The sequence below is a fragment of the Aphelocoma coerulescens genome, chromosome 17 (genome assembly GCF_041296385.1).
Source record: "Aphelocoma coerulescens isolate FSJ_1873_10779 chromosome 17, UR_Acoe_1.0, whole genome shotgun sequence".
In the NCBI taxonomy this organism is placed as follows: domain Eukaryota; kingdom Metazoa; phylum Chordata; class Aves; order Passeriformes; family Corvidae; genus Aphelocoma; species Aphelocoma coerulescens.
Window position 1 is genome coordinate 1,848,850 of NC_091030.1, and position 23,435 is coordinate 1,872,284.

At 51.9% G+C, this 23,435-nt stretch overlaps 1 protein-coding gene across 18 annotated transcripts in view; it reads left to right on the forward strand.

The window, feature by feature from the left end:
- Positions 1–18,673, forward strand: part of EHMT1 (euchromatic histone lysine methyltransferase 1) — a 116,463-nt gene extending 97,790 nt beyond the window's left edge. For all 18 annotated transcript variants that reach the window (XM_069031579.1, XM_069031591.1, XM_069031590.1 and 15 more), the window contains 10 exons: positions 634–738; positions 3,546–3,700; positions 4,422–4,589; positions 4,920–5,064; positions 5,929–6,006; positions 7,282–7,397; positions 9,617–9,703; positions 14,076–14,154; positions 16,237–16,412; positions 17,249–18,673. In XM_069031579.1, coding sequence (XP_068887680.1) covers positions 634–738; positions 3,546–3,700; positions 4,422–4,589; positions 4,920–5,064; positions 5,929–6,006; positions 7,282–7,397; positions 9,617–9,703; positions 14,076–14,154; positions 16,237–16,412; positions 17,249–17,432 — 1,293 coding nt within the window. In that variant the 3' untranslated portion in view covers positions 17,433–18,673. The remainder of the gene's footprint in view (positions 1–633; positions 739–3,545; positions 3,701–4,421; positions 4,590–4,919; positions 5,065–5,928; positions 6,007–7,281; positions 7,398–9,616; positions 9,704–14,075; positions 14,155–16,236; positions 16,413–17,248) is intronic.
- The last annotated feature ends 4,762 nt before the right edge of the window (positions 18,674–23,435 follow it).

Consider the following 23,435-nt stretch of genomic DNA (forward strand, 5'->3'; position numbering starts at 1 on the left):
TCCAGGGCTCACTTAAGTACGGTCCTGCTGCTGGGGGACACCTCCAAATCATTCCAGGGTGGCAATCCTGTGGGCCTTCCGTCTGCTGGGGAACGGTGATGCCCTCACTGCCCTCAGGGAAACTTCCCTTGGTTTGCAGTTTCTCCTTGGCCCTGACTTTGCTGTGGAGCAAAGTTGTTCCAGGGTGTCCTTGTGCTTTTCCTAGTGGGGGGATCGTGGACAGTGGTGTGGGATGGGTCAAGCCTGGCACTTGTCATTGTGGGGTTTGTCCATTGCTGTGGGGTTTGTCCATTGCTGTGGGGTGACACAGCTGCACCTGAGGCAGGTCCTCCAGGCTTCTCAGGGAGTTTCTCTAAGATCTTTTACACAACCTGGGTGCTCATTGTGCCTTTTGGACAGTCAGTGTACTTGGACAACCTGGAGATGCAATGCCAGCCTGCTGAGCCGGAATAAACTCCATCTGGCTCAGGTGTGCTGCTCCAGTCACGCTGGGTTCTGCAGGACCTGAGGGACCTGCAGCAGGGCAGACTGAAGGGGAATGATGAGAGGGACCAGGGGGAGGGCAGGGGTGTGTGGGGAGCCCGCAGGAGGCTGTGTCTGTCCTGTGGGTCACCCTTTGCTGTCCCTGCCCAGGATGACGGGGGCTGGACGCCGATGATCTGGGCCACGGAGTACAAGCACATTGAGCTGGTGAAGCTGCTGCTGGCCAAGGGCTCGGACATCAACATCCGTGACAACGTAAGGCTCCTCTGGAATCTCCTTCAGGAATTACAAACAATCTCTGTTTAAACCCCAGCCACGCCCGAGGTGACAGATTTTGGGCTCAGTCCCTTGCCACAATGTGAGTGAGAGAGTTTTCCTGTATTCTGGGAAGAAGTTTGGCAGCTGCTGGGCTATTGTTTCCCTGCAGCTGCTCTGTCACAGCCTGTAAGGATGCTGTTTGGAATTCTCAGCTCTGAGCCTCGCCGATTCCCATCCCTCTGGGTCCATTGTGTTGCCGCTGGACACTGCACCAGGCAGATCCCCTCGAGTCCAGACCTACCAGCTCCATGTTTGGCCCAGGCCAGTGACTCTGGGGGTTAGGGGCACCCTGTGTGCCTTTTGAGGGGAATGAGCTTGTATTTGTGTTTCTGGATGGGCTGGGCACTCTGCCAGCAGCTCTCAAAGCCTGGCTTTTCCTGGGCTTCACCAGCATGAAGCTCTGATGTGTCCAGAGCATGGCCAGGCTGGAGCTGGCTCCTGGCCTGTTCTTCACCTCCATAAATCCTGCTGCAGTGGGATGCACCCAGTGCTTGAGTCCCTGGGAGCTCTGTGGGACCCACAGCACTGCCTGAGGGGCTGTGCCAGCTGCTTTCCCAGGGATTTACAAGGAAATGGAGAAGATACAAAGGAGATACTGTCTGCTTTTCTCCCAGCTTCTTCAGGAGTCATTGTAGCAGCACAGCTCCTCTTTTTCCTTATACTATGTTTCTCATTTTTTCTTTGGAGTCTCTATGGATATTGAAGTGTGGTGTCACCCCATTCCTGGAAGTGTCCAAGGCCAGGTTGTGGACAGGGCTTGGAGCAGCCTGGGATAGTGGAAGGGGTCCCTGCCCGTGGCAGGGGGTGGGACTGGATGAGCTTTGAGGTCTCTTCCAACCCAAACCAAAGCAAACCCTTCTGTGTCTCTGTGATTGTGTGGTTTAACCCCAGCCAGTCACCGAGCCCCTCACAGCCCCAGTGGGGAGAGAATCAGAAGGGTAAAAGACAGAAAAAGACTCCTGGGTTGAGATACAGACAGTTTAATAAGGAAAGCCAAAGCCACACACACAGGCAAAGCAAAACAGGGAATTCATTCCCCTCTTCCCATGGTTGGACAGGTGTTCAGCACCTCCAGGAGAGCAGGGCCCCATCCCACAGAGCGGTGACCTGGGAAGACAAAAACCATCACTCCCAACATCCCCCTTCCTTCTTCTTCCCCCACTTTATATCCCGAGCTGATGTCAGATGGTCTGGAATATCCCTTTGGTCAGGGTCACCTGTCCTGCTGTGTCCTCCCAGCTTTCCATGTCCCCCAGTCTCCTCCCCAGTGTGGAGGGGGGCTCTGTGTCAGCCCTGCTCAGCAGCAGCAAAACCATCTCTGTGTCACCACCCCTGTGTTCAGCACAGCCCCACACCAGCCACTGGGAAGAAACCACAGCTAAAACCAGCACACTTAGGTAGTTCCCAGTTTCCAGGCAGGTTTGGATCCAATGCTGTTCCTAAAAACGAGGTGAGAGGGGGCTTCTTGGGCTGTTCCATCTGATTGCTGACTCGGAACAAAACGGACTCGTTTGATCTGTCACAGCTTCAAGATCACACGTTAATGATGAACATCAAATCAACTCAGTCAACAATTTACTTGAAAGAAAACTGTGCTCTTAACAGCTGTGCATGTCACACATCCATCCTGGACCTGCAGCTGGGGTGTCCTGATGGATGTGGTTAAGGACAAATGTCACTCGTGCTGGGAAACATCCCACTCTGGGAGAAATGCTTTTGATTGTGATGCTGCCTTTTAGGCAGGAGCGATGCAAGGCAGAGCCCCAGGCCAGGTGTCTGTGGCCTGTCTGGGCTGCAGCATGTGGATGCAACCCACAGGATGGATGTTTTCTGTACACTGGTATGGGATTTTTCTAGATGATACCATAAAGGGAGGCAGGAGCTGGGTAGAAAAGTGTCTCCCCCTCCTTGGTGGGTGGCAGTAGCTCCCCAGTTAAGGCAGGACCTTAAGTTATGTGGTAACACCTCAAACACTCCAGCAACAGCTTTGTTTTTGCTTTAAAAAGAAGAAAAAAGGAGAATAGCTGTGTGATCATTACTATCATTTCACTGTTGTCATCGACGTCTTCAGAGCCTGTTGTGGGGAAGGGATCGACGTGTGCTGCAAATTGCAGTGTAACAGAAAACAGCATCATCACTTAAAATATCCCCATCAGAAAGATGAGTGTTCAGCTATTTCCAGTGCTGCTGGTGAGAGATGAGTACACACAGTATTTAAGAGATGCCTGGAGTCAGATTGATTGCTTACCCCATGGCTCCTGATTCTCTTTCTGGCACCTTCACATACCCTGTGCGCTCTTTTTCTCCTTAATTTCGTGCTGTGCTCTTTTTCTCCTTAATTTTGCAGCCCTGGGAGGCACAGTAGCTTTCCTGGCTTTTGGGGCTGGGGAAACTCAGCTTCCAGCCTTTTCCAGCATGTTTGTTCACGTCTGTCACCTCTTTCCTGGATTGATCCAGATTGGTTTGCGGCTTAGAGACAGACGAGCTGTCTGTGTGTGTGTAGGGAAGGTGATGGATTGCCTTGTGTGCAGCCTCCCTGTGCTCGGTGTGCAGAGGTGGATGGAGTGGGAGCTCCCTCCTTTGCTGCTCCAAGGTTTCCCTGTCCACCCTGGCACTCCCAGCCAGAAGGAGCAGCGTGGGGATGGCAGCCACACGTTGAACGCTGCAGGTGCGGAGCTGAGGAAGGTGAGGTCCCGAAGCCAGGGGGTTTTAAACAATCTCTGCTCTGTTCTCTTTCCTTCCAGGAGGAGAACATTTGTTTGCACTGGGCTGCTTTTTCTGGCTGTGTTGACATTGCTGAGATCCTGCTGGCAGCAAAGTGTGACCTGCACGCCGTGAACATCCACGGCGACTCGCCCCTGCACATCGCGGCCCGAGAGAACCGCTACGAGTGTGTGGTGTAAGTGCACTGCTCACCCCTCTCCCTGCCTCTCTGGCTGCTGCCTGCCAGGCTCAGGAGAGCCTCTGGAATGCCTTTGGCCTTCACACACAGCCCAGGATTGGGATGGAGGGCTTGTTTTGCTCCCAGGGGTGGTGGGCGCGAGGTCCCAGCTGCTGCCAGAGCTGCTCAGCAGACGTGGCGCGTTCTGGAGTCTGAGGGGCTGTGCTCAGCCTGGGCTTCCCAGCAGGAAGGTGTCAGGCTTCCTTGATTAAAGCTTTTTTTTCCCCACAAGTAGCATGGTAACAGGGCTTTTCCTTTGCTTCATCCCTGCTCTGAATAAAGCCATCATGCTCTCACCAAAAGCTGGTGAGTGTAAACAAGGGCCAAGTCCAACACCAGTTTCCTGTGGGACTCTTCCATTTCCAGCCTACTCTTCCCACCCCATATCTTTCCCTGCCAGAGAGAGTTTCAAGCCTGTCTGAAGTTAGGTTGGTACCAGCAAGGTACCTGAAGCAAGGCAAGGTTTGCCCAGAGCTCTCATGGGTGCCCAGAGCTCCAGTCTGTGGCTTCTGTCAGAAGGATTCACTGAACCATGCTTAATAAAGAAAACTCAGGTGATTATTCACTACTACAGATTCTTCCTCGTCCCTTAAGGGCTGGCTGGAGGATGTGATGCAGCTTGGTTTCCCCTTGCCTGGTTTCTCCTGGGGAATCCTTATCCTTCCTTGCTGTTTTGCAGTCTCTTTCTTTCCCGTGGCTCGGATGTCACTTTAAAGAACAAGGAGGGTGAGACCCCGCTGCAGTGCTCCAGCCTTAACTCTCAGGTCTGGGTGGCCCTACAGATGAACAAGACTCTCAAAGAATCATCTTCTGAGAAGCCTGCCCAGATAGAGAAGGTGGTGAGCAGGTGAGAATAGGGCTGGCTTTGCTTGTGGGTCATGAAATTGAGCCCTTGCACAGGGAAGGCTGGGGGCCTGGTTTAAGAAAGAATTGGTGTGAAGGTCAGTGTGAGCTTAGCCAGAACTAAGCCCATGCTGATTCAGTCCATGGTTTGCAAATTCATCCTCCAAATGGAAATACTCACAAGCACAAAGAACCGTCTATGAGGCAGGGTGGGAAAACATGAGCTCTGTTCTAGTCTGAATGGCTTTGAGTGCTCAGTGCTCAAGGATGGTGTTTGAATGGCCCCTTCTTTGGGGGGACTTTCCTTCTGTGACAGTTCTTTCTCCACTGACAGAGACATTGCCCGGGGCTACGAGCGGATCCCCATTCCCTGTGTCAATTCCGTGGACAGTGAGCCCTGTCCCAGCAACTACAAATATGTGTCACAGAACTGTGTCACCTCCCCGATGGACATTGACAGGAACATCACTCATTTACAGGTGAGGGATCCTGGTTTGCTCCTGGTCTGGGCTGTGCAGTGCTCCTCAGAACAGATTTGGCATTCCAGTTGGGAATGCTGAGTCCTAATATTGCTGTCAAATTCCAGCTAAGGTTGAGTTCCTCACCTCCAGCTCTTATGTAGGAGATGGGATTTTGATTTTCTTCAGTTTTGAGGCTTAAGCTGAGCTCTGTGTTCAGCTGTAGCAGCGGCCATCTGGTGCTGGCTGCTGTGGCTCTCATTTATCCTTATCCTCTGTTCTGAGGCTGGAGAGTCAGGGATTTGTTGGGAGACCTTTCCCATGGACTGCAGCACCCAGGCCAAGGTCTTGGATGTGATGCTGCAGTCCTGGAAGGGCTGGGTGGGGAAAGTTTAGGGTTAGGGTGAGGGTGAGCCCTGCTGGGCACAGCTCTGAGGTGGCTGAAGGGACCTTCCCGTGGCCAGTCCCTGTTGAGCAGCAGCTGGTGGTGGGGCTGTGCTGGCTGGGGGATGCTGGGGAAGCAGCCAGCTGGAGTGGGAAGTGGGAAGCAGCAGGGGAGGAGTGAGCACAGTTGCATCATCTCCCAGCTCTGGTCCCTCCTTGGAGCTTTCCTTGTCCCCAAGTGTGGAGAGCAGCTCGCAGGGCATGGGGGTGGGTAATAACAGGGACATCCTCCCGTGAGCAGTGAGGCTGGCTCAGAATGAGATCCCTCCTTGCAGGGCAGAGTCCTTTGGTGCTCAGTGCACACAGAAATAAATAATGGAGTTAAACTGCCACTGAATGGTGGAGCTGCTGATCCTTCTGGCTGAGGAGCTGCACCAGGAGGAGGAGATGTGGTTTCAGTAGTGTGAGTGGTGTGGAATTGACCCTTTGCTTCTCTTGCAGTATTGTGTCTGCATAGATGACTGCTCCTCCAGTAACTGCATGTGTGGCCAGCTCAGCATGCGCTGCTGGTACGACAAGGTGAGGACACACAGCCCCCTCCTGGCTCACACCAGGGCTTGAGAGCTCAACTTTGCCTAATTCAGTTCTTTTCACTCAAAACCAACTCAAAGCCAGGTTGGACAGGGCTTGGAGCAACCCTGGTCTAGTGGGAGATGTCCCTGCCCATGGAAGGGGCTGGAATGAGCCGAGCTTTAAAGTCCCTTCCAACCCAAACCATTCTCTGCTTCTGTAATTCCAGCTCCTTTCTTCTTGACTTAAAATGCCTGAAGTTGTAGTCTCAGCTCTGAGACGTGTGTGATAATCCAAACTGTGTGCTTAGGGCAGCTTTTCTTGTGTTACTTATTTGTGTTCCTCTCGTGCCAACTGAGCCATTAATTACACCCATGTGATAGGGAGCATTTAATAACCCATGCGTGAAGTCAGCTTCCATTTCAGAGCAACGTGGAAAGTGCTGTAAGATGTAAACAAAGGGAAGGGAGGAGAGAGAGAATTTTTTTTTTTAGCTGCTTTTATTTATTGTGATTCTTGTGGTTGAAGGCAAAGTAAAGATGTTTTCACTGCCACACTGCCAGAAGTCAGGTTTGTTTCGGGTAAATGCTTCAACCCTCCAGGGAGGTTTGGAGATTCTTCTTTGGGCAGGTGCTGCAAAGATCAGAAGTTCTGTGAATCTCTGCAGGTTTCTCCCAGGAGGAATGTTGGCATCTTTCTTGGCTTTGTAGCCATTTTATTTACACATTAATAGGTGATTACACCTCTCAAGCCTTAAAAGCCAAATTTGTTAAATAGAATAAATTGCATCCATCACTTCCTTAATCCTGTATGTTGGTAAATAATTGAACTGAATTTTTTGGGACTGTTATTTGGGAAGGTAATGTGGTTCACAGAACGTGGGTGTACTGGCCTTGGACTCTGGAAGTTCAGGCCTTATTCCAGAGGCAGACTAAACATCCACTTCTCTGCTCCAGCACAGCAAATGACAATAACGATGATGATGATGCACACCAGTTTTCTGCCCAGCACCGGGAGGTATTTTTTAGTGCTGTGTAGGGTGATGCCAGGCAGCAAAAATCTAAATTCTCTGGCTGTTTGTCAGCTGTGGGTGACAGTGCTGCTGTCAGAGTAGAGCAAAATCACTGCAGAACCTGAACTCTGACGCTGGATTTGGGGAGGTCAGGGCACGACTCCGCCTTGGGGTTTTCTGGCCTGATTTACCCTGGGGGGAATTTCTCCCTGTGGTTTTGGGGATCCCAGTAGCAGACAAATAACCCAGTCTGGGGTGGCTCTCTCCCTCAGGATGGCCGACTCCTGCCTGAGTTCAACATGGCTGAGCCCCCCCTGATCTTTGAGTGCAACCACGCGTGCTCGTGCTGGAGAACCTGCAGGAACCGGGTGGTGCAGAACGGCCTCAGGTGAGCAGGAGGGGCCAAACACAGCTGATCTGGCCAGGACCAACCCCAAACCCGTGAGCTTCCTGCTCTCAGCTCACCCATAAACCCACAAAACCCAGCACAGAAGCTGGGACTGGTGGGATGGAAGTGGGTTCCTGCGTGCTGCCGGTGGGAATGAAGCAGCAGTGGGTTGATGAGCTCAATTAACATCTCAATTAATATTTGCACCCTGCCCATGGCACCATCAGGTGGGAACTGCAGTGTTCTTTCATCAGCTGACCATAAAACATACAAATGGCTTGTGGGTTTGCATGCACAGCCCAAGTGTGGTGTCTCAGAGGGAGAGCTGAGAAGGACATGACAGCAACAGAGCTGCAGAGTCTTCATTCCGAAGGTCTCGTGAGCCAGCAGTCTAGATGAGAAATACAGGCCAGCATGCCCAGACTGGGCTGCTCAAAATTCCCAAGTTATTGGCATGATTCCCCCTGAACTGGATACCTGAACACCTGTTGGCCTTGCTGCTCCAGGTAAGACCAGTAGGATTTTGGTGCCTGGCTAAAAATGTCCATGTTTTGGTTTGGACCTCTGCTGTGGAGGAGTTTGACACTGCACTAAGCTCAAAGGGATCCCACTGGAAAAAAAAAAAGACTTTTTGGATTTTTTTTTTATAGTGCTGACAGCACTCTTTTTGCAAGCTTTGTAGTTTCAATGACATTTTGCAATGTTAAAAATAAGCAAGGAAGAAACTCGATGTGTTTCCACAGAACTTTACCTCTCTCTGGTTTTCCCTGCCAAGCTCCCGAGTTCCAGTGCCTCCGTGGGTGTTTCTTCAGGAGCTGTACAGCCAGAGCTGTTGCTTTTGCATTTTTTGCCTTGCTGAAGCATTTTTTCTGAAAGATGGGAAGGGTTGGAAGCCCCCCCACGAGCCAGGGGGAGCAGCTCTGCTGGGAAGGAGGGTCAGGTGCTGGGCAGAGCCCGCGGTCCCTGGGGAAGCAGCGGGAAAGGCTCCTGCTGTGGGGCTGCAGCTGACACAGGGGTGCTGCTGCTCCATTTTCAGTGCTTCCTTTGTCAGATTCACTCAAATTAACTCTGCCTGGCAGAGCACACGTATCCAGCTGGCAGCCTGGCCCAGCTCAGCTGGCAGGCTCAGCTCAGAGCCGTGGCCCCGCTGCCGCCGGTGTCGGCTCCAGTGCAGAGCCCAGACCTGAGCTGGGCTCTGCTCTGCTCTGCTGGACGAGGCAAAACCTGGGGGAGCTTCCCCAAGCCCCAAACCCAGTGTTAGACCCAGTGTCTCTGAGAGCAATCACTCTCCTGAGGTCATGGTTTGCCCTAGTGAAGCTGTGGGCAAACAGGATGAAATTCACATCCCGTGGTTTGAGCTGACGGTGCAGCAGGGAGTGGGGAGGGGGAAGAGAAGTACTGGGAAAAGCAACAGGGTGAAGTTAAGGTGAGCATCAGATTTCATTTAATTCCGATAACAGCGTTGCTGAGAGTGGGTTTGGGTTCCCTCAGGGACAGAGCAAGCTTTTTCTAGCCCTGGAGACTGTTCATCCTGCACTTAACTCAGGTTCTGGCTGAGCACGAGGCAGAATGACTTACAGGATTGTTTCTCTGCCTATAAACCCAATCAGTAAAATTCCACAGAGTGGCTGTTACACCAAGAAGTCTCAAGTTGCAGTGTTTCTTCCATGTCTTTCAGCCAGGCAGCTGGATATGGTGGAATTGCTGAATGCCCTGGTCCTGGCAGAGGGGCAGAGGGGTCAGAGCACTTAGCTCAAGGTGTTCTTTAGTCCCTGGGAGCTCCCTGCCTTCGCCCTCAGCACCACTCCCTGCTCAGCTCCACTGCCTTAAATCCCCTTCCACCTTCCCTGCTTCTCCCAGGGCTGCATGGAGGGGAAGGAAATGCTGTGGGATTCTGATATCCTCTGTAAATCATCATCACACAGAGCATCCAGCCCTGTCCCCTCTTCCCCAGGGGTGCAGCTGGGCAGGCAGAAGGGGCTGCCTGGCACCTGTCCCTTGTCTCTGGGCTGTTTCCATGCCAGCATCTGCCTGCAGCTGGGAGCTGTGGGAGTGGAGCATCCCTGCAGTGTGAGAACGGGAGGGTGAACATTAAAATCCTCTGGGAGTGCGTGGTGGTGGAAGGTGCTGGCTTTTTGCTCATCTCTTCATGAAAATCCGTTCTTTCTGTGGAGTGCTGCCATCAATGTGGCTTCATTTCCTCTTCTCCTCTTTCCCAGGACTCGGTTGCAGCTTTACCGGACACAAAAGATGGGCTGGGGAGTGCGGACGATGCAGGACATTCCTCTGGGAACCTTTGTGTGCGAGTAAGTTGTGCAGCTTCCATCAGCCCAGCAAATCCAGCACTTCCCAAATCCAGCACTTCCCCAGGGCACACGAACTTTGCTCTTCTTTAAGGAGAGGTTTTCATGCAAATCAAGCTGGCATCGAGCCCAGCTGCTGCCCTCAACCAGAGGTTTCCTGACTCCACTTCCTGCTCTGTCTGTCCTTTTCCTCACAGTGTGGAGCTTTCTCCACCCCCCTCTGTCTTGCTGGGATCTGGGCTCAGCTCTTCCCCCTCTGGAACCCAAGTGATGGGGGAAAAGCACATTTGGGTTGTGCTGCAAATGTGCTCAACTCATTCATGTGCTGTGGATATGGGACACTGCGGGCCAGGGCAGTTTGGAACAACTTTCTCTGCTTCAATCCTGACTTCTCCAGAGCTTTTCCAGTGTCACAGCTCTGGCTTTAGTCTGATTCAGCAAAACAGTGAAGCACTTGGGGTTAAGCACATGTTTTGGCCCTGACTCAATAAAGTACTTAGGCACAGAAATGTTCAGATTTATGTCAAGTGAAAAACCTGTCATCAGACCCCACAGTTTTAGCCTTTAAAGTGGTATGTGTGCTTTATTAAATAGTTTGGAAAGTGTTGTCTTCATTGCAATACAACAGTGAGTGAAGACCTTCTAAATAAGACTGGACTCATGTCTGTCATGGAAATAGGTGCTGGGGGTTTTTAGAACTAGTTATTGATGTGTTATGGAATTGGGGTGGGGGATTGAGGGAGATTATTGCAGTATTTTAAAGAAAAAAGAAAGGAAAAGATAATTCTGCAGCAAATTGGCCAAGTATTTCTTCTGTGTCAGGAGCTGCCAGCTGCTAAAATTTTTTTTTAGAGATAAAGCCAAAAGCTGCTGTTTGTGGAGAGTGGCTCAGGCCTGTCCTCATGCAGGGCTTTCCATAAGTACCAAAGGTCCCAGAGTCCCAGTGCAGTGCCCAGGGACGAGCCAGAGCCTGTGAATAAACTGCTCCCAAAGGAAAAAAGGCACTGACTTCAGCAAATGCTGCTGGAATGGCAGCACACAGCAGGAGCAGGCAGTGAGGAGGCAGCCCAGGGAAGGTGTGATGAACACAGACATTGCAGAGCACGTGGGGCTGATGGGGTGCAGATCCCACAGCCTGACTCTGCCCCCACACTTGCCAGGAGCTGCTGGCACTGTTTCAGTGCTGGGCACTATCTTCGTTATCTAAATGAGCTGCTTGCTAACCAGCTGAGCTAATTAACGCTGTGCCCGTGCACATTCTTCCTTGTGCCACACACTCACCAGCTCAGTCCTCTGCTCCATGAGTCCTTCCTGTGATTCTCTATGAGCTCCTTCTTTTCCTCCTCTCTGGAAAGCAGCCCTAGTGCTGGCAGTGCCTGAGGCTGCCAGGACACAGCAGATCCCGGGATCAGCTCCTCTGGAAGAGCATTTGGTGTTAAACACCTGGATCAGAGCCCTGGGAGGGCAGTTGTTTTGTCCAGGGGTCGTTACTCTGCTTTGGAAGGATGATTGCATTGGTGTGACCTTTATTCTGTAACTCTTCACGGGCACCAGGAGCAGCTGAGGGAGCTGGGAAAGGGGCTCAGGCTGGAGCAAAGGAGGCTCAGGGGGGCCCTTGTGGCTCTGCACAAGTCCCTGACAGGAGGGGGCAGCCGGGGGGGGGGGTCAGGCTCTGCTCCCAGGGAATCAGTGGAAGGGAAAACAGCCTCAAGCTGCACCAGGGGAGGTTCAGATCAGAGATAGGAAAATGGCTTTTTGCTGAAAGAGTGGTCAGGCACTGGAATGAGTCACCCAGCGAGGTGTTGGAGTCACCACCTCTGGGAGTGTTCAAAAAGAATCTGGACGTGGCAGCTGGGGACATGGTTTGGGGTGATTGTGGTGGTGCTGGGGTCATGATGGGACTCGATGATCCTGAGGGTCTCTCCCAACTGTGATGATTCTGTGACTCTGTAGCTGCCTCCTGTCCCTCCAGCACAGCCCTGGAAGCAGCAGCTTGGCGAGGGGAGGTGGCAGTGCCACCCTCCTGTCCCACTGGGCTCCCCCAGAGCTCTGCAGCTCCTCAAGGCTTTGCTCACGTGCAGGTTTCTCCCTGGCCTTGGAATTTGGTGCTGTTCAGAAGCTGCTGTTGCTCACCCTGTGCAGCTGTTGCTGTGGGCTGGGTTGAATCTGTTCTCTTCATGCTTGGTAGGTGGTGGAGCTGCTCCTTCTGCAAACAGCACAGCTGCTGCTGACTTTTGTTGGAAAGGCTGGGAATTAGTGGGATGCAGAAAGCAGAGGATCTGCTCTGTTCCTTTTGCATCCATTTATGGGTTTGGAATATACACTGTGTTTCAGCAGTGCTTTAGGAAGGTACCAGCTGCATCAGGCCAGGTGTTTTAGCCACACCTTCAGCCAGAGAAGCCCCAGGCCTCCTGCTCCCACATCCTGTGGGAAACACTGGAGCCTGTGCTAGGGACTGCTTGTTGCTCTTGGTTTTTGCATGGAGTGCCCTCTGATCACAGTCGTTAAGGTTGGAAAAGACCTCCAGGATTATCAGTTCCAACCCCAGTCAAGGCCAGCCTGTTTGAGCAGTGCTGAGTGGCCCTGTGAAGCTCTGGGATGGAGTTATTTGCCATCAGCCTGCTGAACATCCTGGTGGGAAGAAAGACACTGCCTTGACTGCAGGAGCTCTTAAATGAAGGGGCTCCTGCTGTTTTTTGGGTAGGAACATGCACTCCTTGCATGTCCTCCCCTAACTTTGGGCCTGGAAAATCAGGGACCTGTTGCTATCTGTGAACAGCCTTGGAAAGGAAATGAGTTACAAGAAATAGGCTTTAAAGGAGCATCAAACTAACAATTTTTCATTTGATTGTGGTATTTTATTTCATGGAATTATAGCCCTGCAGTGGCTGTTCCTGGGCACGGGGCCTCTCTGGGCAGAATTATTCAGCTGTTCTCAGCTGCTGCTGCTGCCTGCTGGGCCTTTCCACAGCAGCTTCTCTCCCTCTCTGGCCACGTTTCTGTGCTTTAGGCCTCCAAGGAGTGGGTGATTTCCCGCAGTAGAGCAGTGAGGGCAAACAGGAGGCTCCCAGTTGGGAGCTACAGCCAAAAATCCCTGGTCACAGAGCACAGGGATCCTCTCCAGGTTCGTGTTTCCTGGCTCTCAGCCTCCCCAGCCTGGGAGTTAAATGCTGCCTTGAGCCGCAGGGGGATTGGAGGCAGTTGTTTAACACTTGGAATGTGCCTGAGGGCTGTGGGAATGCTGTGAGAGGACTGCTGGTCATGGGAGTTCTGTTGATGCTGCAAAGAATATTTATTCATGTGCAATAATTTGTGTTTCACTGCAGGCTGGGAGCACTCACATACCAAAATCAGAAACACTGACTGGTTTGGGTTGGGAGGGACCTTAAATCCCATCTCATTTCCACTGTCCCATGGGCAGGGACACCTTCCACTGTCCCAGATTGCTCCAAGCCCTGTCCTTGGACACTTGCAAAGCTGCTGTGCTGCTGCTTCTTTCTCACATCCTCCCTCAGTCCCTCCACTCTGAGTCTGTTACTTTGACTGAAGCAGCTCAGGGCAGGAAGTGTTAAACCTTGATGGTCCCAAGCTATTTAAAATGGAGACAGGGAGATGTGGGAACACCAGTGCCATGGGGACTCCTGCAGCAGGGGAGGTTTGCACCAAACCCAGACCTCTCTGGCTGTGAAAGGTGGGGCTGCATTTGGAACTTCTCAGCAAGCCCAGGCCAAGCAAAATCTGCATCATTCTGCTTGGAGGACCTGCCTGTCACCTGTTTTTACAACAGGGTGGTTGTAGCTGGGGTCACAGCTTGGATTTATTCTGAGAAAGAAGCCCAGATCCTTCCAGGGATCCCGCCAGGACCTAGGACTTTTAAACCAAAACTTTTTAAGTTGTGTAGCCTCTAATTGCTCAAAATACCCTGGGAAATACAGGAGGGGCAGACACAAACGTTTTGTTTTGGGGTGTGAACAGCATGAGCACTGCAGTGGTTGTGGGACAACCTGAGTCTGACCAGGAACTTCAGGAGACTTGGATTCGTGTGTTGACCTTGGCCAACAAAGAGATTTACAAAAGGAAACTTATTCCTCAGGAAAAATGTAAATTGATTTTTAATATTAAAGTGGTTTTAATATCATTAAAGTCATTTTTAATATTATTTAAGTGTTGCTCTGAAGGGAAAAGAGTTTGGAGCCAGATTTTCACTGCTGGACGTTAACAGGGCTCTGTTTGGTGGCTCGGAGCTGACCAGCACTGGGGCTGTGCTTGCCCATCTGTGGCTGGGCTGCCTCCCTGTGCCTCTCTCTTCCCAAAAAGAAGTGTTCAAACCTGTGATCACAGGAGCCTCTCATTCCTGCCTGTCCTCTGCCCACAGGTATGTTGGGGAGCTGATCTCCGACTCCGAGGCCGATGTCCGTGAGGAGGACTCCTACCTCTTCGACCTGGACAACAAGGTACGGTGTCTGCAGGTGTCCAGAGAGACAAACCCGAGGTCCTGCCTCCCCAAAAGAGCCCAGAGAAAGTTTGTCTCCATCTTGATGTACAGCAAAATCCTGCAGAGAGCACAACTGCTGTGCTTTGGTGGAAATGTGGTTGAGGTGAGATTTAGGGCTGGTTAAAAGGGCAGCAGAACCAACTCGTGCTGCCCACGCCACTTCTGAGCAAGATGCTCCTCTGTCAAACCCCTTGGAGCATCCTGAGGTCAGTTGTCCAGGGTTTGGTACTCTGAAGCTGGCACCTGTATGATTGGCAGCTCTGTGAGTTCTTCATAAAGTGATGATGAGCTGAAGACTGAAAAAAACCCCAGCAAACCCTGTTCACTCATAAAGGATCCATGAGATACCCTGGCAGGGGCTTGTTCTGCTGCTTGTTTCCCTGCACTGCTCTGTGAGGGCTCTCAAGGCAGAAATTTGGCTTTGCAAAGCACCATCTGAAAGTTTTAAGCAAGGCCATGACTTCAGACTCTCCCTGGGGAAGGAGAAGTGAGAAAAGGTGAGCTGGGGACTCGCAGGAGTGGGGTGGCTTCCAAGGAAGGCTGTAAAACACTCTGTGCCTTGTTTCTGTCATCAGCTGGTGACAAAGAAGCTGGGCTTTATTTTTTGTTCTTGTCTATTTTTTAAAGCAACACACATTTGAGAGCTGAAAAAGGATAAACAATGAGTCTGGTGTGAAAACAGGGGGTTGGACTGGAATTAAGAAGTTGAAAGGGACTTCAGCCTGGTTTGTGCATTTATGAGCAAGAGCCTGCCTGGGCCCTGCCTCTTGCATCCCTGAGGGAGAACCTCTGTGCTGGCTCCTGGGAAGCAGGGAGGGAGGCCAAGGTGGAGCATCTGTAGAAAACCAGGCACCAAATCACTGAGGGATGGTTAAAGCTGCCCATCAGGCTGGGCAGAGAAGGGCAGGGCAGAGCCAGCAGGTCCTGTGAGTGATGAGGCATTGCCAAGGGTGTGAATCCCAACCCCAGAGGGGCCTCGAGGTCCTGGTGTGTCTGGAAGGAACGGCCTGAATGGATCTGTGCTGTGGTGAGAGTGCTTGGGCTGTCATTGCTGTTGTCTGGGTTGTCATTTGTTGTCCCTGTTCCTTGAGTTGTCACTCACAGCCCCATGTGAGGTGATCATGGAGTGTCCCGGGTCCTGCTGTGGGTGTGGGGGTGGTGCTGCCATCCTGCCCCACCGTGGCATTTCCATGGATGAAACTGGGGGAGTGAAATCATTTGAATCATTGATTTATGCAATCAGAGCTGGTGACACCGTGTGTGCTCCAGGCCTGTTGGGGTGGTGCCTGTCCCAGTTTTTGGGATGATTTCCTGGGCTCCTGCACCCCCGAGTGTGACCTGGCACAGCTCGTCCATTAACGATCCGAGGTGCTTGTCCAAAAGGGGCTTGGAGCACCACTAATGGATCCTTTTGCTTTTGGCCTCTTTGCAACTGAAATTAGCTGCTGTAATTAAAGCCTCTGCTTTGCACAGTCATTCTCTGCTGGAATAAAAAAGCCCTGAGGGGAGTTCTTTTATTTTCAAGGAAAACAAAGTATTACTGCTCTCTGGGCTCTCTGGAAAGGGAATTTCTGTGTTCTCACTTTCACTCTTATCTGCAAAACCCTGTGTTTTCTCCAGGCTCTGGCTTTGTGTTTCCAAGCTGTCATGTTCAATTAGAGGACAGAACAGATGCCTGTTCCCCCATCCAGGGGCTGGTACCCACAAGGTGTCTGCACTGAACATCAATCCCGTTGTGCCAAACTGGTGCTTGGGTTGGGAGAAGTGGTGTGCCAGAGTGTTAAAAAACAGCTCTTGGGGTGTGTGGGGGCAGAGTGCTGTGCAGAAAACTCTTTTTTCAGGGTACTGTTGAATATAAATTGATTATAAAAGTGTGTGTGTGTGTTTTCAATCCTTCCAAACCCGCAGTGAGTGCCCTGCCCTGGCTGTTCCTGGAGCTCTCTGGGGTATTAATGGGGACACCAACAGCCTGGTCATTTATTTAATCCAGTAACTCCCAAAGCCAGCGTGCCCTAACGAGCGCTGCCCCGTTTCTCCCCAGGATGGAGAGGTTTACTGCATCGATGCCCGTTTCTATGGCAACATCAGCCGCTTCATCAACCACCTGTGCGAGCCCAACCTCATCCCAGTGCGGGTGTTCATGTCCCACCAGGACCTGCGCTTCCCCAGGATCGCCTTCTTCAGCACCAGGCACATAGAGGCTGGAGAGGAGATCGGGTACGTGCCACCCCCCTGCCACCATCGAGGGGGGACGAGAGCTCTGGGTCTCTCCAGCCCTTTGCTCCAGGGGTTGTGTTTTGGGGATCCCCTTGAAGTTTGCAAAGCCCCAGGCTCAACCTGGCCGTGTCCACTCAGAGCCCTGAACCCCCTGCCCTGGGCTGAGCCCCAGCGTGGGCAGCAGGGCAGGGGGATTGTGCCCCTCTGCCCCTGTGCTCAGGTGAGACCCCACCTGCAGAGCTGCCCCAGCCCCGGGGCCCAGCACAGGAAGGAGCTGGAGCTGCTGGAGAGAGGCCAGAGGAGGCCACAGAGCTGCTCCAGGGGCCTCTCTGCTCTGGAGCCAGGCTGGGAGAGCTGGGGGTGCTCACCTGGAGAAGAGAAGGCTCCAGGGAGAGCTCAGAGCCCCTTGCAGGGCCTAAAGGGGCTCCAGGAGAGCTGCAGAGGGACTGGGGACAAGGCATGGAGGGACAGGACACGGGGGAATGGCTTCCACTGCCATAGGGCAGGGATGGATTAGACTAGACTAGACTAGACTAGACTAGATTAGATTAGATTAGATTAGATTAGATCAAGGAAGAAGTCTCCCACAATGAGGGTGGGGCGGCCCTGGCACAGGGTGCCCAGAGAAGCTGTGGCTGCCCCATCCCTGGAGGTGTCCAAGGCCAGGTTGGATGGAGCTCCAATGGAAGATGTCCCTGCCCATGGAATAGGATGATCTTTCAGGTTCCTCCACCCCAAACCATCCCGGGATTCCCCGAAGCCTCAGCAGCATCACGTACTCTCTCTCCCCTTTGCTGCTGCCGTTCCCTGACCCCTCCTTTGTCTCTCTCTTGCAGCTTCGACTACGGGGACAGGTTCTGGGACATCAAAGGCAAATTCTTCAGCTGTCAGTGTGGTTCACCCAAGTGCAAACACTCGAGCTCAGCGCTGGCCCAGCGGCAGGCGAGCACCTCGGCCCAGGACACGCAGGAGAACGGGCTCCCCGACACCAGCTCCGCCACGGCCGCCGGCCCCTTTTGAGACTGACTCCTTCCAACCCCATAGATTCACATACTGTCTGAATTTCCATTTAAAAGAGAAAGAAGAGAGAGAGGAGGGAAAAAAAAAAAAAAAAAAAAAAGGACACAAAACCACACAAAAAATTCAAAAAAAAAAAAGAGAAAAGAAAAAAAAATAAAAAGAAAAAAAAACCCCGCTCAAGGAAAGCCAAGGGTTTGTGACACTTAGGGCTGTGCCACCGACTGTTACTTGAGGAAGGAGTGAAAGCAAATCCCGTCTCCGTGATGTTGTTCTCCCCTCCCTGCTCCTGGAAAGCTGCTGGGTTTCACAGCTGTGTGTGCAGGGGTGGCTGTTGCATTTTTTTTTTTGCCACCCGAGCTGTCCTGGCCTCCTCTCTGAACGTGCTGAGTGTTGTCAGAGCCAGGGAGAGCCGCCCGTCCTTGGAATGTCGCTCATTGCCTGGATCCCTCCCGCCCACTCACCTCCAGTTCACCCACAATAAACTCTGGATGCTTGATGGGACTTCGTTTCTGGGAGGGAGCGGGAGGTGCTGGCTCTGGGTTTGCTTGGCACAGCCCCGGGGCAGGTTCTGCTGGTTGGTTTTTTGTTGGTTTGGTTGGTTTTTTGGTTGGTTGGTTGTTTTTGGGTTTGGTTTTTTTTTTTTTTTTGGATCTATAAATGAATTAATTCCTCCCCCATCTCGCAGGACGTTGTGGTGGGGCCTTTCCAGGGGTGTTTCCTACAAACACCCTCAGTTCTCTCCAACCCCCATGGCTTTTTTCTCATCTGATGAGAAGAATCCCAGAGTCCTTCCAATCCCTGTGACCCCTGGCTCTCTCCCTCCTGGATTTTCTCCGTTCAAACCAGCTCTGGTCCACGCCCTGGTCGTGTCTCAGTGTTGGGTTCCTCCGTGAAGGAACTCCCCTCACCCCGTCCCATGAGTGGTTTTAGAGAGGGAAGGCTGAAGAGGATTTTACAAGACACTAATTCCTAAAGAAAACCAGTTTTCCCCCCCCTTTTTTAAAGATAAAATGAATGATATATATATTATAGAGAACCTGGACTGGCTGGGGTGGACAGATGTGTCACGGTGAGAAGATCCCAGATGCCACCAGCTCGTCTGCTCCCATCCCTTTGCTCCACGCCGGGCACCTTGGATTGATTTTTAAGCCACATGCTATGAGGTTTCAATAAACTGATTTATTTTTTACCATTATTGAAACATCGGGGACAAGCATTAAAAACATGGAAAAAAAAAAAAAGCTTAAAAAAAAAACAAAAAACAAAAACACCAACAAAACAAAACCCACAAAAAAACCAAAAAAACCAAAACGACAACAAAAAGAAACCACAAAACAAAACGGTGCTGATTCTGGTGTGATTTTTGCTCACCACGTGAATATAAACTTATCAATTGTATAAAAAGAACAAAGTGATTTTAGTATAAAAATGCAGGAAAAAAAACAAAACTTTTTTAAAATTGTTAGTATTGTAGTGTGAATAAATTTGCCATCACCTTTTGTGTGGTGGCTGGGCAGGTCATTATCTTAATTTTTTTTTTTTTTTTTTGCATATATCTTTAAATACTGTAATTAGTGCAGTAACAAGTTTTTGGTTTTGTTTTTTTTTTTTGTTCATCTCTTCTAGAACATTCATAATGCCATCATGTTTATTATTATTATTTTTTTTTCTGTTAATGTTTTTGACAGTTTTAAAGGAGCAGCCTTTTGGCTCTGATCATTTTCTTGTTCTGTTTTCAATGAAATCAATAAAAAAAAGAAAAAAAAAGTGCTTTAAAAGGAGTTTGGCTTTTTTTATCTGCTGGGGTGAGGGATTGTGCAGGCTGGGACTGAACTGCTCCTTGGTGGGCTTGAAAATGAAGAAACCAACAACAAAAATCCCCATTCTTGCAAAGAAAAGCAGCCTGAGTGACTGTTTGCCTTTTATTTTGGGGAGGTTTGAGGTTGCTTGTTAAAATTTTGTGTAATTAAAAGTTTGGGAGCCTGAATCCTGGATGGGCCCCCTGAGCTTTGGCGATCCTGGGATGTCTCCCCACCCTCTGCCAGGGGGAAATGAAATGGAAAACACCAGGGAAGGAGGTGAGGGGGAGAAGCTGCTTGGGAGCGATCCCTGGGGATGTTCCCAGCACGGGGCTCGGGGGGGGGCTGGGTTTGGGGGTCACGGGGGGTGCTGGGGCTGCTGTGACTGAGCCCAGTCCGTCACCTGCTCCCAGAGGGTTTTCCTGCTCCAGGGCCAGGGGTGGGGGGCGTGGAGGGGTCAGACCCAGCTCGGGGGGATCACAGGGCACTGAAAGCCCCTGCACACCGAGCTGAGGAGTCCTCCTGGCTCATCTCTCGGGGTGCTGAGGGACAGGGGGGTGTTGAAAAGCACCCAAAGGCAGCGTCCATCGCCCTGGGCTGACCTGGGCCAGCAAAGCCATAAAATTACCCTGGACACCCGAGCTCATCTGGCTTCTCTTTATAGACTCCTTCCCTCTCTTTGTGCTGCCGTGACCTCCTCTGAGGAGGAAATATGAGCGAGGCTGATGGTTATCCTGCAGCCCAGGTAAGAGTTATAAAAACCTCTATAAATGTGGAATTTCACCCCACGTCTCATTCCTGAGCCTTTGCCAGAGCTGGAAGAAATATTGCTTTATCTCCCTGCTAGCACAGAATATTTCCTCGTCTGCTGAAGGAGCTTCCTTATCACCCTTTTAATTTCCTTTCTGGTGCTCCAAGCAGGATGAAAAGCCTCGGCTGCTGTCACTGGAGGCAGGGAAAGGCCTCGATGTCCTGGCTGTGAGAGGGAGAACCAGCCTGGGGTTCAAGTTTAAGGCTGCAGGAGGGATGGGAGTGATGGGGGGACAGGAGCTGATGCCAGGGGAGGTCAGGCTCGGCCTCCCTGTCCCTCCCCCGGGCCCAGAAATGGCCTGAATGCCCAGAAAAAGCCAATATTGCTGGGTGCTGCCTGCGGGGAGAGCTGTGCCTCACCTGGGAGGGGGAGGTTGGACAAGCTCAGTCCCACACCTGAGTTTTTGCTTACCTCTGCCTTTTAATCTCTAGTTAACCAACATGAGAGTCATTAAGGAGGGCTCAGGCCCTCAGGACTGTGTTAAACATCTGCTGGGGCTCCCTCTTTGCCGGTGGCACTGGGGACACACAGGAGGTGTTGTTCAGGTGCCATGGAGGGGACAGCACCCGGCCAGGGAGGGGCACCTGGGTCACCTCTGCTGTCCCTGCAGCATCAGAGGGGCCCAGCAGCCCCCACAGCAAGGAAATGCCCCCGTGCTTGGGAGGTTTTTAATCGATAAATGCTCTCCAGCCCTCTGGGATGGGTGTGGGAGTGGAAGTTGGGGCACCAGGAGTGTCCCCACCTCGCCACGCCCTGATCAGCACCAGTAAAAGTGGGGTTTGTGAAGCAGCTCCACTCCCTCCCTGCTCCTGGAGCCCCTGGAGGTTTGCAGGGAGCTGGGATGAAGGTCCCACACCTGCACTGGGGGTTCTGCCCCAGGGCTGCCGGTGAAGCCACCCGAGCCTGGTGTTGAGCTGGGATTAACTTCCCCTTGTCACAAAGTGTCCCAGCTGAGCTGGTGGCAGCAGGGCCTGGGCAAAGCCAGGCTTTGCTTAAACACTGGGCGCTCTGCTCTGTAGCAGGGATAAGAGATTCCATTAAAAGGGCTGCTGTTGGACAGCATCCATTTGCCAGCTTTCCTGGCTGCAGTCTGCAAAACCCTGCAGGAGCAGACAGCGCTGGACACGTGGAGCCTCCTGCCCTGTTCCCCTCCGAGAAGGGTTTGCAAAAGCCACAAAATTCCTCAGAGCCCAGCAGAGCCTTTGGGATGAGCTAACTTCCAGGAGCTGGCAGGGAGCTGTGGGCATGCCAAAGGTTGAGCTCTGCATTTGGGATGCTTTTCCCTTCCCCAAGGAAAGGAGGGACAGGGGAAGAACCACCCCCGATCCTCTTTTCAGACCAATCTACCCCATTTCCAGCCCCCCTTCCCGGCCATACACGGCCAGTGCTGGGAGCTGGTGCCTGCCCTGGGCTCTGCTGTGTGAGCAAAGGGCTGGGGGGATGCTCTGTAACCAAACAATGTGGAGCAGAGCTAAAATGAGGATCTGTGCTGTTGATCAGATAGAAAACAAAACGATTTGGGGGCTGGAATTTTTGCCTACTGGGGGTTTGCTTTTCGCTCTGTGCTCATCCCTTGGGAGCCTGGGAATGCGGAGCCCACTGTGAGGAGGATGGAAAGCACCTGGATATGGAGAGCTTTCCCTCTGGAGGAGCCTCCATCTGTGAGCTCAGAATGAGGCTGATTTAAATGGTGATTTATTTGTCTGCAACGAGCAATGAGCTCGGAAAAAAACCCTCAGCGATCCTGGCTTGAAAAGCAAGAAATCATTGAGGTTTTTCTCCCTCCTTTCAGAAAATACAGCGGCAATGAAACAGCAGTGATGGGTGAATAATAAAACCCTTCTGTGGAGCTCACTCGTGCTAGATAAAGTATAAAGCCCCACTGATGCAGGGCTCAGGGTGAGCAGAAAATATTCCACCTGAGCAACAGCAATTAGTGCACTCGGCTCTGCCTTTGTTGTGCTCTGTAAATACAATTCTGAGCAGCAAATAAGCAGATAAGCTTTACCCAGACGTAACAAGACAAATCTCCTTTTCTCCTGCCTCTGCTGGGAAGAGAATTTCTCTCTGGTCGTGCAGCTGTTGGGGGAAAAGAGCTGGAATAAATTGCCTGGGAGTTCGTGAGCAGCGAACGTGGCCCGCACCGTTAGCAAAGTGACTTTATAAATGAACAAAAGGGGAGCGGGGAGAATATTCTCATTTATATCGTGAGAATCCCTCTGGCACAGGCATGAGCTGGAAGAAGTTGAGGAACTTCTGCGGCGTTTTGTTCTCCTGATGGCTGCGCTCCCCTCCTGCTCCAGGGAGCTGCTTTTCTGCCCTGGAGCAAATCCCCGGAGCTCTTGGGGGGAGCAGGACGTGTCAGGGACCCGAGGGATGCTGGAGCAGCGGTCAGGGGTGGAGAAAGAGCAGGAGATCAGCGGGCAGGGGTTTGATGCTCAGCACCAGCACGCAGGGACTGGGGGGGAAATGCCGAAATGATGCATTTTAGTGGGAGGCAAAACCCAACGGAGGCAGCTTTGTGCTGATGCAGGTTGTGCCTGAGCTACCCCCGCCTTTCATTTGGGTGTAAATGCTCCTTTTGGGCTCAAATGGGGTTAAATTGCTCACTGTGGGACACGGATGTGCCCTGCCCTGCCCTGCCCCGGGGCTGGCTGAGGTCGGTGCTGGATGAGCAATTCCTCCCCTCGCTGGCTCCTCACTCACCCCCAGGAAGCTCTGGGATGTTTTAAGTGCTCTTAGAGAGCTCTAATGAGTGCCGTGCTGGTGCTGAGCAGAGGATGGGGACACAAAAGTGGTCCCTGGGAGCCCCCCGGGCGGGTCCATCAGCCAGACCCCAAATGAAACATTTCTCTGGAGCGACAGTTGTGCTGCATATTGGATTCTGTTAAAGGAATTCAATTTAGAGAGCATCACGCCAGGCAGAGGAGGAGGAGAAGGGCAAAACATTATGGCTAAATAACTTCAATTAACCATTCCAGACCCTTCTGGCTAATTCAGTTGGAGTAAGTGTGGGGATCTGCAGGGCTGAGATCCTCCCGCAGCACCAGGGAATGTCTGGGGGCTGGAGCTGAGGAGAGGCTGGTTGGATGTTATTGAGCTTTATTTCTTGAGACAGAACAGAGAAGGAAGAATCTGGACTGTGAAGCAGAGTTGGGGCACCTCTCCTGCAGCCAGTCCTCGCTGCCGCTTCCCTTGGCACATGCAGCGATTTCCAGGCTAATTCCTAAATCAGTGTAAACATCAAAGCAGTGCCTGGAACGGGGCAAATGATCCAGCTCAGCTCTGCTCTGGAAAAACAACCCAGATCCCGATGTGAAGCTTTACCAGAAGGCTGGAGATCAGCCCTGGGTTTTAAAGCCAGATCTTTGTGGTAGAGAAACTTAATTTCAC